This window comes from Triturus cristatus, chromosome 10, assembly GCF_964204655.1.
Source record: "Triturus cristatus chromosome 10, aTriCri1.1, whole genome shotgun sequence".
NCBI lineage: Eukaryota > Metazoa > Chordata > Amphibia > Caudata > Salamandridae > Triturus > Triturus cristatus.
Window position 1 is genome coordinate 556,999,966 of NC_140593.1, and position 15,561 is coordinate 557,015,526.

General features: G+C 44.6%; 1 protein-coding gene across 1 annotated transcript in view; it reads left to right on the forward strand.

Moving 5' to 3' along the window:
• Nucleotides 1–15,561, forward strand: part of LOC146789719 (chymotrypsin-like elastase family member 1) — a 126,949-nt gene that overhangs the window by 13,646 nt on the left and 97,742 nt on the right. Inside the window, exon 2 of the mRNA XM_085631182.1 lies at nt 7,748–7,876. Within this exon, the coding sequence (XP_085487308.1) occupies nt 7,748–7,876 (129 nt within the window). The remainder of the gene's footprint in view (nt 1–7,747; nt 7,877–15,561) is intronic.

Here is a 15,561-nt window from a genome sequence, read left to right on the forward strand (position 1 = left end):
TCTCACCTGGTGCCCTCACAGCGGCAGGCACTGGATACCACTGTGTCAAGCTTTTCCGCGTCCGCAAAGGATTCTTGACATTCAGGAAATGATTCCCTTGTTTTACAATGGAGCGGTTGTTACGGTTCTGAAGGTCCTTCGCCTGCTCGGTCTGTTCGCTTCCTGCATTCTGTTGGTCAACCATGCACGCTGGCTTATGAGGGTGCTCCAGTGGTGTCTCTGCAGGCAGTGGTATCAGCACAACGGAGATCTCGGAGTCAGTCAGGATCTCCAGAGAAGCTGCAGTGGATCGGTCTTGATGGAGCGTGGAGGGCAATCTGTCTCAAGGAAAGCCCTTTCATCTTCCTCCATTGGTGGCCACAGTGATAACGGATGCCTCTACCCTAGGGTGGGGGGCTCATCTGGGGGATCTGGAGATCAAGGGTCTTTGATCTCCATAGGAAAGATTGCTTCATATCAATCTATTGGAATTGCGGGCAATACGTTTGACCCTCAAGGCCTTTCTCCCTTCCCTTTGCAGTCAGTCGGTCCAAGTCCTGACTGACAACACTGCCACGATGTGGTACGTCAACAAGCAGAGAGGAGTAGGGTCGTACCTTCTCAGCAGAGAGGCGTTGCTGCTCTGGTCCTGGGCTCAGGACCATCAGATTTGTTTGATGGCAGATCATCTGGTCGGGGTGCTGAACGTACGTGCGGACAGTCTCACTCGGCAGTTCTCCGCCGACCACGAGTCGAGCCTTCATCCGGAGGTAGTTCGACACATCTTCTGGATGTGGGGAACTCCTTGGATGGACCTGTTTGCCACTCTCGAACACGCGCTCCCGTCATCCTGCAGTCCCCGGTTTCCGAGGCAGGGAGCATTGGGGGACGCATTTCAGTTGAGTTGGAGCTCACAACTCCTTTACAGGTTTCCTCCCATACCCTTGATTCCTTGGGTTCTGAGGAAGATTCGCCAAGACCGGGCCCAAGTTATATTGATCACCCCGGATTGGCCAAGAAGGGTGTGGTACACAGACCTTCACCTCTCGTCGCACCCTCTGCTCCGTCTCCCTCTCAGGGTAGACCTCCTCTCACAGTTGGAGGGGCAGGTTCTACACCCCCACCTCCAGAGCCTGTACCTTCATGCTTGGAGATTGAACGGGGTAACCTGAATTCTTTCTCTCTCCCGCCTGACGTGGTGGATGTTATATTATCGGCCAGGCGACACTCCACCAAGTCTATCAACTTCTACAGGTGGTCTAAATTTGTTAAATGGCGAGGAGAGAAGTCTATTGATCCTTTAAAAGTTCATCTTTCTGATGTTCTTTGTTTTTCTTTGCATTTGGCCCAGGAGGGTTGTGCTGTGGCTACTGTTAAAGGATATTTGTCAGCTTTATCGGCATTTCTTAGTTTGCCTGATCAGCCATCTCTTTTTAAATCTCCGATTTGTTTTAAGGTTCATTAAGGGGTTTACTAACATGTTTCCGCCCACTCCTTTTATTATGCCACAGTGGGATTTAAATCTGGTTTTAACTTTCTTGATGGGTTCTCCTTTTCAACCTATGCATAATTGTCCTTTGAGACTGCTGTCTCTCAAAACGGTATTCCTTGTGGCTATCACCTCGCCTAGGAGGGTAAGGTAGCTTCAGGCTTTGAGTTCTAAGCCTCCGTTTTTGACCATACATGCTGAAAGGATGGTCCTGCTTTTCTGCCTAAGGTGGTAACTCCCTTATATCTAGGACAGTCCATTACCCTCCCTACTTTCTATCCTCCACCTAACCCTTCCAAGGAGGAGGAGAGGCTTCACCAATTGGATCCTAAGAGGGCGAATAGTTTCTATCTGGATAGAACGAAGGATTTGCGACAGGACGATCAGCTCTTAGTGGGCTACGTTGGACGCATGAAGGGCAAGGCGGTGCACAAGTGCGCTTTATCCAGGTGGATCATCTTGTGCATCAAGATCTGCTACGCTCTGGCTGGTAAGGAGCCTCCTGAAGGCATTAGAGCTCCCTCCACCAGGGCTAAATCGTCTACTTCTGCCTTGTCCAGGGGTGTTCCTGTGCTGGACATCTGTAAGGCCGCAACTTGGGCCTCCCTTCACACTTTCACGAAGCATTACTGCTTAGATTACGAAGTGAGGAGGGAAGGCCATTTTGCGCGCTCTGTTTTGCAAGACTTTTTGGTATAGAAGGGTGGACACCCTCCTCCGGGAGTGGGAGTGCTGTGGGATTCTATTCATAAGGTGAGGAATCCACAGGCAGATGTATCCATCAGAAGAACAAGTTACTTACCTTCGGTAACGCTTTTTCTGGTGGATACAGTATCTGCCTGTGGATTCCTCACTGACCCACCCTCCTCCCCGTTGTCCACACTTTTATACCTTAAAAGAGGTATTGGTTAATATGATTGGTTCATATTGTCATTTTGTATTGCCTCTATTTGCCTTTCTGTAGGTTTATAAGAAATGTTTGCTTTCTTTGCTTTCCTATTTCACTTTACACTGTGTGTATTGGTGTGAATTCTGTGTACTATGTATACATTGTTTCTATGGTCGGTCCTCCTGTTTGCCTCGGCATGAAAAAAATGGGTGGAACAGACGTCAAGTCGACGTGGTCTTCTTGCTCCTGTGACGTCATGCGGAGCCGTGTGCAGAGCCATGGCATTGTGACGACATCGTCGGCGTGGAGAGCTAGGGAAAAAAGTTTCCGCGGAATGTGAGCCCAGGGGATATTCATAAGGTGAGGAATCCACAGGCAGATACTGTAGCCACCAGAAAAAGCATTACCGAAGGTACGTAACTTTTTCTTTAGGGTTATTACTGGTCACCTCAGTGTTCTGTGACTTTATAAGGAACTGGGTGACTTTTAGTATTCTTGTAATGCATGGTGGTGGTAAGTTGTCCCATATATCTTTTGAATGACAGCAGACTGTACATGTGAAAGGGAATAGAACCCCGAAACAAAGTTTATGGGTTATGGTGTAATGCTACAGGCAATTATATATTGTGAGATTATGTATTGATCATTGACTCCATTTTGCTTTAACTACATTTTGTGAGCACGGTTTACTCTTGTGTCTGTCTGACCATGCCTTTCAGCTGCGAATGCAGGCAGGCCCAGGTTACTTGCGCACACAGAATTTTTTATGTTTCTCACTTCACTGAGCAAGAGAGATAACTTGATAGACCAGACAGTGTGGGATGCGTATAGTGTTCAAGGATGAGACTGTAAAGAATTCTACTTCAGCTTTCATCGGAGCCTGGCCAGCTCCATTGAGTGACCTAGGCACAGAGAGTGTAGCCAGCACCTATAGTGGAGATGAAGGGAGGGGCAGCTTTTAGTAATCTTTATCCATGTTTGTAAGGAGTATACAAATGGAGACCTCTTGGCGCTTTGAGAGGAACACTCCATGGCCTTTGTGCCCGGTTGAGACCCACCTGCCTGAGATTGCCAATAAGTTTCCCAGTCGTGCTGGCAAGGATGATGCTAAACAGACAGCCATTGAAGTATTCCAAGATCTAATTACTTATTCAGTTATCTTTCAATGCCTTTATTCTTGCGTATATACATTCACTATATGCATTTATTTTACATGTGCATAATTGCCATTTGATAAATGGGAGCTTGCTGCAATAGAGTGTTGAGCTTTGTCTATATTGTATTTTGGTATTCTAAAGTGTGTAGAGTCCTATTTTGAACAGTGTTCACGTTGTGCCCTGGTATTTTGAAGTCTTGCTCCGGTGTTCTGAAGAGAAAGCAATTCATATGGGTGCAGCAGCATTCAGACCACCAAGTACGTTTTGTTATATGGACCTTAACAAGTAACTAAACTATGAGCCTGATTTAGATCTTGGCGGACGGGTTACTCTGTCTCAATGGTGAGGGATATGCCTGTCTGCCAAACTATAAATCCCAAGGGAAATAATGGGATTTATTTTTCGGCAGACGGGAAATCCGTCACCATTGTGACAGAGTAGCATGTCAGTCAAGATCTACATCGGGCCCTATGTCTGAGTTATCAGTACTTGCCTATGGTAAAGGTAAGAGCATGAACAGCTCCAGCGGCTCAGAGCCGAGTGCCTTCTTATTTGCTGGTGCGCAGTCTAAAATGCATTCATATAACTTGGGTTCTCTCTAAGTTAATGCATGAACTGCTTCCATCACAGCTCAGAAACAGAGAGAGAAAATCCCTGATCACTGTCTCCATTTCATGCATTAACTCTAGGAAATTTTGGGTTATAGGTATGTACTGTATGCACTGTAAGCAGTGCAAACGCATAAAAACAGGTGCTGAGTTAGTGCATTTGTTTCTAATATTGCCTAGTGATTCTCAACCATTGGACTTCCGCGAACCCCCCTAGAATCGCAACTGTAAGTCAGAACCCCCCCCAGTCTAAGCAATTTCTACAAATTTGAACCACAAAACAATACACAAAAATAATGAACAATTAAAAAACGAACAATTATACATATTATGAAATATTTAATTTACAAACAAAAAAGAAAACATTTTAAAATTATTAATGGGATGGTTGGAGTGTTTCAAATTTAGTTCTATTTCTAAATGATGAAGCAATATATACTAAGCTTTAGCATATCACTTTGCCTTTTTTGCTCCTCATGTGTGGTCTCCTTTTGTGCATACCACTGCTTCGATTGAGGCCACCATTTGTCCATCCTAGATTGCGTTTTCTGGGTTTGCATTGCTCGCACAAATCAAGCGAAGGTTATCAACTTAATTTCAATCAATTAATACGTTTTTATAAAGTGTGGCTAATCACCCAATGGGGTATCCAGGCACTTTCAGGTCCTAGTGGCTTATTCGAACAACGAAGTCTTGAGGGCCATTCGGATTACCGGAAATGAGGTGGTGGTCCCGAGGTGCTTGGGAGGCTGTTTCAAGCCTCCCACATCGCGGCTGTTGCTGCGATGTGGGAGGAGGAGTATGTGCAAGTGAAATGGAGGCAGAGCGTAGTCTTCTCAACGGTTTGTGGAAGTTCTGGTGGTGGTTAATGTAGGCGGATCCTTGGTTATGTGGAGCCTTGTGTGCGTGGGTCAGCAGCTTGAATTGGCATCTCTTCTGTGCGAGGAGCCGGTGGAGTTTCCTGAGGTGGGGTGTGATGTGGATTCATCGGGGAAGGCTGAGGATGAGTTTAGTTTGGTGTTCTGAACATGCCTTAAGTCTGTCAGAGATCTGTGGTGATTCCTAGCCACTATTTTCAAATCCCTTCACATCTACAGAGCAGCTTAAAATGTGCAGTTTTACATTTAGCTTCATTATGTACATATTCTTTATTAATCTAATATTATTTAATTTTCTAAACCGTAACAGACCCACTGAGTTGGTGTCGCGGACCACTGCTGGTCTGCAGATCCCAGGTTAAGAATGGCTGTAATAGAGAACTGCAAGTTATCACAAAGAAATACACTGGTCACTGTACGTGGTGCTAGGGTTGCTGTGCTCCATCACATCACATTACATTCCTGCGTTCCACTCCTTTGTATTATCTTGTAATTCTATATTACGCTCCTGCTCTTCTAACTTTACCGTGGCAAACACAGATACCGCAGGTACTTTTTATGTGATGCAGCACTGGGGCATTGAGTACTACTGTTATGCACACAAGAATGCTCATTTTTAAACAGCGATATGTGCAAGTAGCATAGCTTTTAGACCTTCACACTTTTCTGTTTATATGTAACAGGTTTGCTATCCTATCAGTTTGACAATAGTCTATACCAACAGATTGAATGCGCCACCGAGCTTGTGAATGTATAGATGTTGTATATTTTTTGTAAGCAAAAATATAAAATGAATAAGTAAAAACAAATTCCTTGTTCAGAAACAGCAAGAAATAAAACTGTTTTCAGAAAAATTATACTAATGTCATTCATTCATTCATCATCTTTATTCGGTCAAAGTATGTTTAGACCATAAAAGCACATAAAACAAAAGATACATGTAAAATACAAGATACAATACAGTTAAATCCCATTTCATGTATCAAAAACACACATTTTAAAACAGCTCATTTAGTACAGTCTAAAATTCATCTATACCATATTTTTAACTCATCCCCACTAAAATTCTATGCGTTCTATCAATAATGTACATACAGGAGAATAAGTACCTCTTGTCTAAGTCCACCATATAATCATATTCTGCTCTCTTACCTTAAGTCTAACTAATAAAATCACATTATAAAAACAATGTATTAGTGTTTTCCATATACTAAACCGATAGAACTACCTTCATAATTCAATAAACACTTTCCCCTAGCTAGTTAAATTATTCATATCCTCTATCATAGTGTTCTTCCTAGCATATAAGACACTCCATAGAAAGGATGCCATTCTTACACAAATATCAGCAGTAGGCAGTGTCCGTAAAAAAAAGATACGCCGGTCGACATTGAGTGAACTATAACTGTTTTAAAAGACTTAAAATATAGTGTGTCCTCCACTTTTTATAAACTTTACAGAAGCAAACAACATGCATTGTACTCTGTGTCGAGGTACTGTCACAAGGGCATGATACTAATGTCATTTCTGAACTGCTCTACATTTTTCCTCACTTGGGCACAGAATATTACCAGGTATTAAAAAAAAAAAAGATGGACACATTGGGGCATATATACAAGAAAATGCCAGAGCTCTGCCTTATACCAAATTTGGCAGTGCCACCCTCTGACAGTTTTAAAATGCAGGGATGCGCTGTATTTACAAAAATACGGTGCACCCCGTGTTTCCCCTAGTGCTGGTGCTAAAAAATCTGCCTAGCGCTGGCACAGGCACCCTGCCGCCATGTTGCAAGGGTGCCTGACTGCAGGGGTGATTGTTCATGTGCAGGAAGGTAGGCCTTCCTGCAAATAAACAATCAATAATGGTGATTTGCTCCTCCTATGTGTGCTGCAGAATGCTGCACACATAGAGCAAAATACTCAGAGAAATTAATATGTTCTCCACGTATCGCCATTCTAAGAACAGGTATTCCGTGGCCTTAGTTTTTGGTGCTGCCCCAGCCTTGTAAATCTGGGGCAGCATCTACGAGCAATGGATGTTGCGGTGGAACGCCCATTGCAACACCCATTGCACACCCCTTTCATGGTAAGTGGCGCATGAAAAGGGGCTGTATTTACAAGGTGGTGTTAAGCCACACAAAGTGGCTTAACGCCGCTTTGTAAATATAGATAAGGGCATATCGCCTTCAGAACGTCGCTAAAAGGGACATTCTGGTGGCGATATCCCCTTATACATATGTCCCATTGTGTGACCAATATAAAGGTCAAGCCCCTCAGTTACATTGCTTGACATAAGGAACCTGATTACGAGTGGAAGTTATCACACCCAATAAAATTGGACTCTCCAGTGTTTGGAATTTATCAAGTGCTATAATTTCTGCCTTTTCCAATTAAATGGGGAATGACATGCAGCTTCTGGTGCTTATTGAATCAAAACCTACATATACTGGTAAATAGAGGACTATTTCCCCTACTCAATTCCTGCAGCTCTGACCATCTGAACTTTATCGGGATATTTGGAGTTTAGCATGTCCTAATTCCGAAAAAAACTCGGAATTTTGACCCCTGTGCATACAGGTGATTGCACATGGTTGGGATTTTTCGACACACTAATCAGATTCTTAGCCTCTGGCTTTAATCATTGTATTGATTTTTTAAGAACGCAATGCAAAATTGATATGCCTATGAAATTTTCTTAAATGCAGATTTGTAAAATAAAATTGTAATGATGTCTTAACTCACTTTCAGCGAAGAAGTCTCGTATCGTGTGGCACTGGGCGAGCATAGTCTTTCTGAACCAGATGGCACGGAATATTTCGTCAAAATTAAAAACATAATCACTCATGAACTCTGGAATCCCAACTTCCTTGCAAATGGGTAATGTATGATCAATGTTTTAATGAACATTAACGCAATTTAAACAGGACCAAAAACGTGAACGCTGTGTCTGGATTTTATGACCAAAGCTTGCAATGTGCCAATGTGACCCATCTAAAATTTCCAATTTTACTTGGTTTCTCTAACAATATTAAAACACCTGCAGATATCTACAGTGGGGGCACAACAGCATTCTCTAGACATGTTGTAGATGCATCCGCTAGACATGTAGTAGATACCGTTTCTAAACGTTGTAGATGCATCCTCTAGACATGTTGTAGATGCATCCGCTAGACATGCAGATTCATCCTCCAGACATGTTGTAGATGCATCCTCTAAACATGTAGTAGATGCATGCTCTAGACATGTAGTAGATGCATGCTCTAGACATGTAGTAGATGCATGCTCTAGACAAGTGGTAGATGCATGCTCTAGACATGTAGTAGATGCATCCGCTAGACATGCTGTAGATGCATCCGCTAGACATGTTGTAGGTGCATGCTCTAGACATGTTGCAGATGTATCCTCTAGGCATGTTGTAGATGCATCCAAGTATTCCAACATAATTCACTGTTTAAAATATGGAAACTTAATTGAACCTTATTAACATTAACTGCTTCACCCCCCCGCCCCCATTTGGCATTATGGGAGACGTATGATAATTGAAACTCGTGTCACTCCTAACCAGTAAACCTTTGTATCTTTACTTTAGAACGGATTTTGCATGACCAAGGTAATTAGTTCCCAAAACTATTGTCGCCGTAAGATCCTTTGTGAATTTATGTATAGAATTAAGGACCGAAATCCACTGGTTGGGTGAAAGTCAATGGTAGGGAAACAACTACACAGAGGCCATATTTACGGATATTACGGTAACCCGGAAGCAGATTAAAATAGTTGTTTCCTGTCAAATAGGGATTACGAGGATCATATTTGCAAGTTCCTTTGCCCAGGCGCATTTTAGAAGGAAAAACCTTGCAAAATGTACACAGGTGAAAGGATGTGGATGAGGGATAATATTAAGGAATCAATGAACTTGCGCCTATTCCAACAGTTGTTCCTGAGATTGTTTCAGAATTGTTTGGCAATGCTACATCCTCAAATGACCTCACCCAGCAGAAGTGATGCTTTAGCTAGATTTGTTATGGTTGTGAAGTTCCCACCAATGTGGTGATGAAGTGTTTTAGCAGGTTGCTAGAAACAAAAAGAGTGTACCAAATTGCCATTGAGATGTTGGGCTTGTTTGATCCGTATGAGATGGTGGACTTTTGGTACCTTCTTGAAGAGTGAGATAGGATTTAATAATCTTAATAGAACAGAGGGAAGGGATACACTCGATTTCTTGGGCTATCACATTTCAGCGAGAGCAGCTAGTTGTGCAATTGATCTGAACCGCAAGGATGCATAGGGTGTTTGTGAGAACATGACGTGCCATCGATCTCGGTTGGAATTAACCAATCTAGAGTGTGACTGCTGTTGCCCTGAGTGGATTGGCTAAGCGGTGGCTTGAACAGAAGATAGGGTTAAGAAGTTGAAAAGGGCACTGGTCTAATGGATGGAGTTAGGGGTAGCGTGAACTTCACCCGAACCGGGTATCGGAGCGCTTTACATAGCACCACTTATGTTACATGAGGACACACGTTCACTTTTTTGGTTAGGCACGGGGAGATTAAGTGATTTGCCCAGAATCACAGTATGTTCAACATCATTGCCAAGACTCAAACCCAGTTCCCCATATTCGAGGTCGATGGCCCTAGCCGTTAGGCCAACTCCTCTCCCCTATTGACTTTAGCATCAATCTAGCTTGCTGTCAGTGTGGCAGCATGGGTATGATGCTTGAACGTATTTTGCTCATATTGCAGTGGATGCTATGCTCACGCTGAGGTGGTAGCAGTGTCGAAGTGGATGACCAAGTTGTTGTTGGAAGATTATAGTGTTGGGTGAATGGCATGTGCTGTAAAACAATTGAGGATACTAAAAAAAAAAGAGGTTTGTTTTGTTTCTGGATTGAGGATGAAGCAGCAAGGCATTATAAAACGTTTGAGTCTAGAGAGCTGTCTTAATATGTGACCAGAGTTTGCTTGAGTAAGGGTTGGGAAGGAGGAACAAATTGTGTGTCATTTGCGCTTGGATGATAAGAGATTCTGAAAGAGAAATGATGGTGGTGTCAGGGGTGGTTGGTTATTCGAGCGGGGGCGGGTGCACTGGCGTAACGAAAGCTGAGGAGGCCTCCCCTGGATTTAATTCGGAGCTCTAAGGTCCGAGTACTGGGCGGAGGGGCCCCCTGCAGCTCGGGGCCCCTCCCGCACTGCGGGGGATGCGGGGGCCTGTGTTACGCCCCTGGGTGGGTGTTGGGTTGGCCACTCATATACATACCTATACTCACCCATCAACATACTCACTCACACCTATCCATTCACAAGTGCGCACACATACACCCTTCATTCACAAGCACATAATCCTGCACAAACCCATTCACAGCATGAACACACCAAAACACATACATTCATACGTACTCACACACCAAACTCGTCAGTCGCCGCAGTGATCTCGGGTGGCAGGTGGGAAAGCTAGGTGGTTCCTGGAGGATTGGGCTGCCTCCTCTAATTGGCTGACTTTTTAATGGGAGAGGAGGGGGCAGTCCCTTATCACAGAGCGGATGGGGTTAATGAGTTTCCTGTCACCAGCCCACTCTGTGATGATCGTCACGGATGGACAATCCACCTTGGGCATTTTCGGGCTTAAAGCATCTACATCTAAGTCTGTATGTGACAATCACCCTCGCTATAAGGGGAGGACCTCCAAGCCCCTTGCCGGGCTGAAGAGGTCACAACCACAGGGCTTTGAAATTTACAGCCTGGCAATGTTTATCTCAGGCAGCCTGGTGCCTGCGCATTTAATGCATGTATAGCTCCTGGCTGCCTGACCTGAACACGAGGAGAGTCTGTCGGGCTGACCTTTGCTCTGCCTGACAGACACTCTTCATGTTTGTGAAAAAGGTAGGGGGTGGGTCCCAACTGCCCTTAAGGACGGGCTGCTACTGGGTGATGTATAGAGTGAAGCGCGGGGACTAAATCTTTGTGGGATGCCTCTGGGGAAGGCGTATTTGTTAGTGACTCATGACAGAGTTAGGAGGACGGTTGAAGAAGATACTGCTTGTGATTCTTTATGTGGCTAGAGTGTTGAGCAGAATGTGTGGATCCGCAAAAAGGCATTTCAAATCTTATGAAGATAGAGGAGAGGTGTTTACAGTGCGCTGAGGTAAAGAAGTAGAGGATATGTGTGAGATCTGTCTATGTGCACTGCACATTCCAGACTTGTAATTCTAGATGTTTGTCATGATGTTGGGTAGAGAGGAAGTTGGTCAATTAGTAGAGGGCCACTCTGTCATGTGTACTGGAGAAATGAGGCAGAAGGGAGACTGGGCAGTAGTTTATAGTCATTTATAAAAATATTGCCGAGTGTTTTTAGATTTTCTATTATTAACACAAACAGGGCAATGTTTATGTTCACAATATTTAGGGTACAACATTTATGGCAGACAATATTCCTACATTGATATTCCTGGTGCCATGCAGCTGGATGGGTTGGCTATTTTTTTGATGATCAATTTTATTGTTTTGAAAACCAAACAACATCATCAAATCAGCATGATACACGGAAGATGACAATTCACCGCTAATTACAGGAGCATAACATCTCATAAGTCCCGACTTCTTAAGGCACAAGTAGGTAGAACAATTATATACATTACTTTGACTACTCCACGGTACCCAGCCATTTACCCCACACCCTGCTGTACTTTTTGGGGCACCCTTGTGCCTCATAGAAGGTTTTTTCCTGGGTCGTGCACCAGTCTACCCCCCTTCGCCCCCTCCCTGTGCAGGGTGAAACCGGACATTACCAAGCCGCAGCTATGTCTCATTTGGCCACTACCATGGCCGTGTTAAAAAATAATTTCTTATTCCTGGACCCGTCCAGCCCATCTGTAATCCCCAGCAGAGTGTGTCGTGGGTCATGAGGGACTTCCCACCCCAAGGTTTCTGTGAGCTCCTCCTCGATATCACCCCAGAATCGCGCCAGGTGGGGGCATGCCCAGACTATGTGGAAAAAATCAGCTGGGGCATGACCGCACCTCGTGCAGGATGCGCTTGGGTACAGGCCCGCCTGATTGAGGCACAGGGGGGTAGGTAGGCGGCATGCAAGTAGCATAGTTGGATCAATCTGAGTTTTGCTGACGCAGTGACTGTCTTGGGCACCATAAGGGCATTACGCCAATCCTCATCGAGCGGACCCACCCATTCTTCCCATTGGCTTCTCAAAGTATCCAGTGCAGTGGGGGTGTTGTTAACCAATGTTCGGTAGATACGAGAAATGCCCCCTTTACCTAAATCTCCCAGCATAGTTTGTGCTTCTGTGGGGCTATACTCTGGGATCCTGGTGTCAGCGGTGATATGCATGTGGAGGGCATGCCGCAGTTGCAAGTTTTTTATAAAATTGAGATGGGTGTAGGGAGTAATGGGTTCGGAGGTCCTGGAAGGAGCGCATATGGCTGCTTGTCCACACATCCCCAAGTTGTGAGATTCCTATGAGATCCCATGGTCTAAAACCCGGCAACCCACTGACCTCTCGGAGCCAAGAACCATGCCAGAGAGGCGTGCACTGAGTCAGCCTGCGTGTCCAGTGAGTATGACGCATTGCAGCCTACCAGGCCAACAGCACAGAGCGCGTTACTTCTGGTAACTGGGATGGAATGGACCCCCTCATACATCAATGATTGGATTTTGGAGAGACCCAGTTTGCTCAGTTCGAGCCGATAAGCTGGGTCTGATCAGCCCCCGTGGAACCCGTCGTGTATGACCAGGAGGCGCGTAGCCAGGAAGTGCAGATATAAATGCGTCATCCCCATCCCCCCATCAAATGAGGGAATCCGACATAGAGTCAGGGCCAGATGTGCCCCCCCCCCGCCCGAGAAATTTGGTGGCCATACTGTCCAGTTCACGAAAACAGGCCCTTGGAAAACAAAAGGGGGTGTTCTAGAGGATAGATGGGTTGGCTTTTAAAAGAATTGTAGGACAACTCCTAAGTAAATGCGGGGTCAAAGATTGTGATAGAAGAATAGGTGAGTCTGTCTATGGGATTTCAGAAAGAATCAGAGGCTGAAGGCTGAGTAAAATTAGCGTGGCTAAGGAGGCATATATTTTAGAGATTGTGAAGGGGAAAAGGTAAGCAAAGTCTCTGGTGCTCAAGACGCCCCAGTTGTCGCATTCATTTCCATCACAAAAAAATTGATTACTCCAAAAATACCACCACCCAATGTAGCCTTGCACACATTCAAAACCTGCATCACCCACACAATTTGCCCCACATTCATTGGTACAGGGTACATTTTAAGTGAGCCTGGGTGGTGAACTCCACTCTGTTAGTGGAGTTTGTGGAGTTTATCGCGCTCCGCAGAGCTTGCGGAGTTGTGAAAAACTGCGCTCGACAGAGCAGAGTTTTTTCTTCGCTCGTGCTCGCTAATGGTAAATTGGCGAGCACGAGGGGGGATAATCCAGTGCTAGACCGCTTCCCAGCGAGATTTCTCAACGCGGGCAGTCGCGAATGGTCGCTACCATTGAGGAAGCTGCTGCTCGATTGGAACTTCTACTCGAGCGGCAGAAAGGAGCGCCCTCTTGCACTGTGCGGGATGCTATTTGCGCTGATTTTACAGCGGGGACAAACACCTGGCACTAAAAATCAGTGTGAATGGTGCATGGTAACCCACTCCACTGCTTGCAGAACTCTGCGTAGCTTGGAGGAGTTTTTTGTCACTTCATGGAGTTCCGTAGCGGAACTCCGCGAAGTCCGCCCAGGCTTAATTTTAAGCTCAACAAGGTGATCCCAAGTACCTCAGATCCCCATACATTCCACAATTTTCTTTGCACACATCACTAAATGTACTACCTCCTACTTTCACTTCATTCCCACACCCCACTGTACTGATAATTTTGTGAACTAGACTGCCTCCTGGCCTATCCATGCTCACAAAACACACATATCCTGCTAATAGGACACTTAAACTTCTCGAAATTTCTAAAGATCAAAAATGTCAAACTGAGTCTCTCCCCTATGACTACAAACTGATCAGTTCCCACAGCCAAGTCATTCACACCAAAGGCAACCCACCGTGACTTTCTGTATGCTCACCCATCTGTAACTATATCATCCATCGCATTATTAGCATTCCATTCTCCTTTTTTCCATTGGCTCCTTAGCCCACACTGTCTTAACATGAATTCAATAAGAATTGCATCCAACAAAACATGCATGGTGTTCTCCTTTCTCGGTCTCTTTCTAGCTATCCTCATGATGCTGTTTCTGATTTACACAGTGTCACCCAAATAGTCATTTAAAGGATGTACACTCTAGGCATCCTGTTCCCCACCAAGTCCTAGATCTCTTCCAGTTTTTGGGCACTCAGGACACAGATGCTCAAACTCCTCTGCAAATATAAACATGCATTGGTAAAGGCAGCAGGTCTTATTTTTTCCATAGTGCATACACAGACTTACTATCCTGTTGGCCGATATGCATGCACAGAGAGCATACTTAAAAGTGGCACATACATATGCACACACAACACAAACTGTCCCAAAGGCACGTAGACAGCATGTACACTTGCACATACACACAGAACATACATGTGTTAGTGTCTGTGTGTGAATGGCATCTGCATGCACAGATCATGGAGCACACTTTTGCACAGAGTTTCCATTGATTTAAAGAAAACCTATTCACCTTCATCATGAATACATGGTCATGGCTGGGAGAGAGTGTAAACTTGGAGGCCTACCGGATGCAGGTCCTGTGCTCCTTCTAAGGTCTTCTAATGGAACCAGGCATTGATGTCTTTGCCTGGCGTTATGTTCATGGAACTTGGGGCCTTTTTGGAACATCCAGAGTCATCCATTGAGGAAAGGAAATTATCCGGCAAATGTACAGGTGCTAGAAACATTTGATAAGGGACAACTGTGATTCTGGAGATGGACAACTTCTTTAGCAATCAGAAAATGTAAACGTGCAATAGTGCTGTGGGCTCATCCAAGTGTGAAAGACACTTCACACAGTAGTTGAAGGGAGCTTACCCAAACCAAGCAAAGGCTGAAGTGGGTGGACCTAAACGCCTCTCTGATCATGACAAAAGGTTTTTGTCAGCGTCAGAATTTTAAAAAATCCCTACCTGAGAGAAATGTTGGTTGAGGGGGGTGTAACCACAATACTAGTCACTTAACGCTCTGGTAGCTTGCCACAAAAGTAGTCAGGCTTAAACTTAGAGGCAATTTTTTAAGTATTTATACAGCACTGAAACTATAATAAAGTGAAAACACACCACAAGAAAAATCCCACACTAATTTAGAAAAATGGAGTAACGTGTAGTACGTTATTTGACACCCAAATGACAGAAATTCAGTCAGTAGAATCGGAGTTGAAATTTTTTGAAAGCTTTTAGTGCAATCTAACCTAAAAAATCACAGCGCCAACCACGGGCTTTGAGTCGAGAGAGATTGGGGCAAAGTTGAAAGTTTTGGCCAACTGTGGTGAAGCACAATTTGGATATAAGAAGTAGAGTAGGCGCTGTCTGTGCTTAACTACAGACTTAGGAGAAATTTCTAAGAAAAATGTCTCAGAATGTTAAGTTCAGT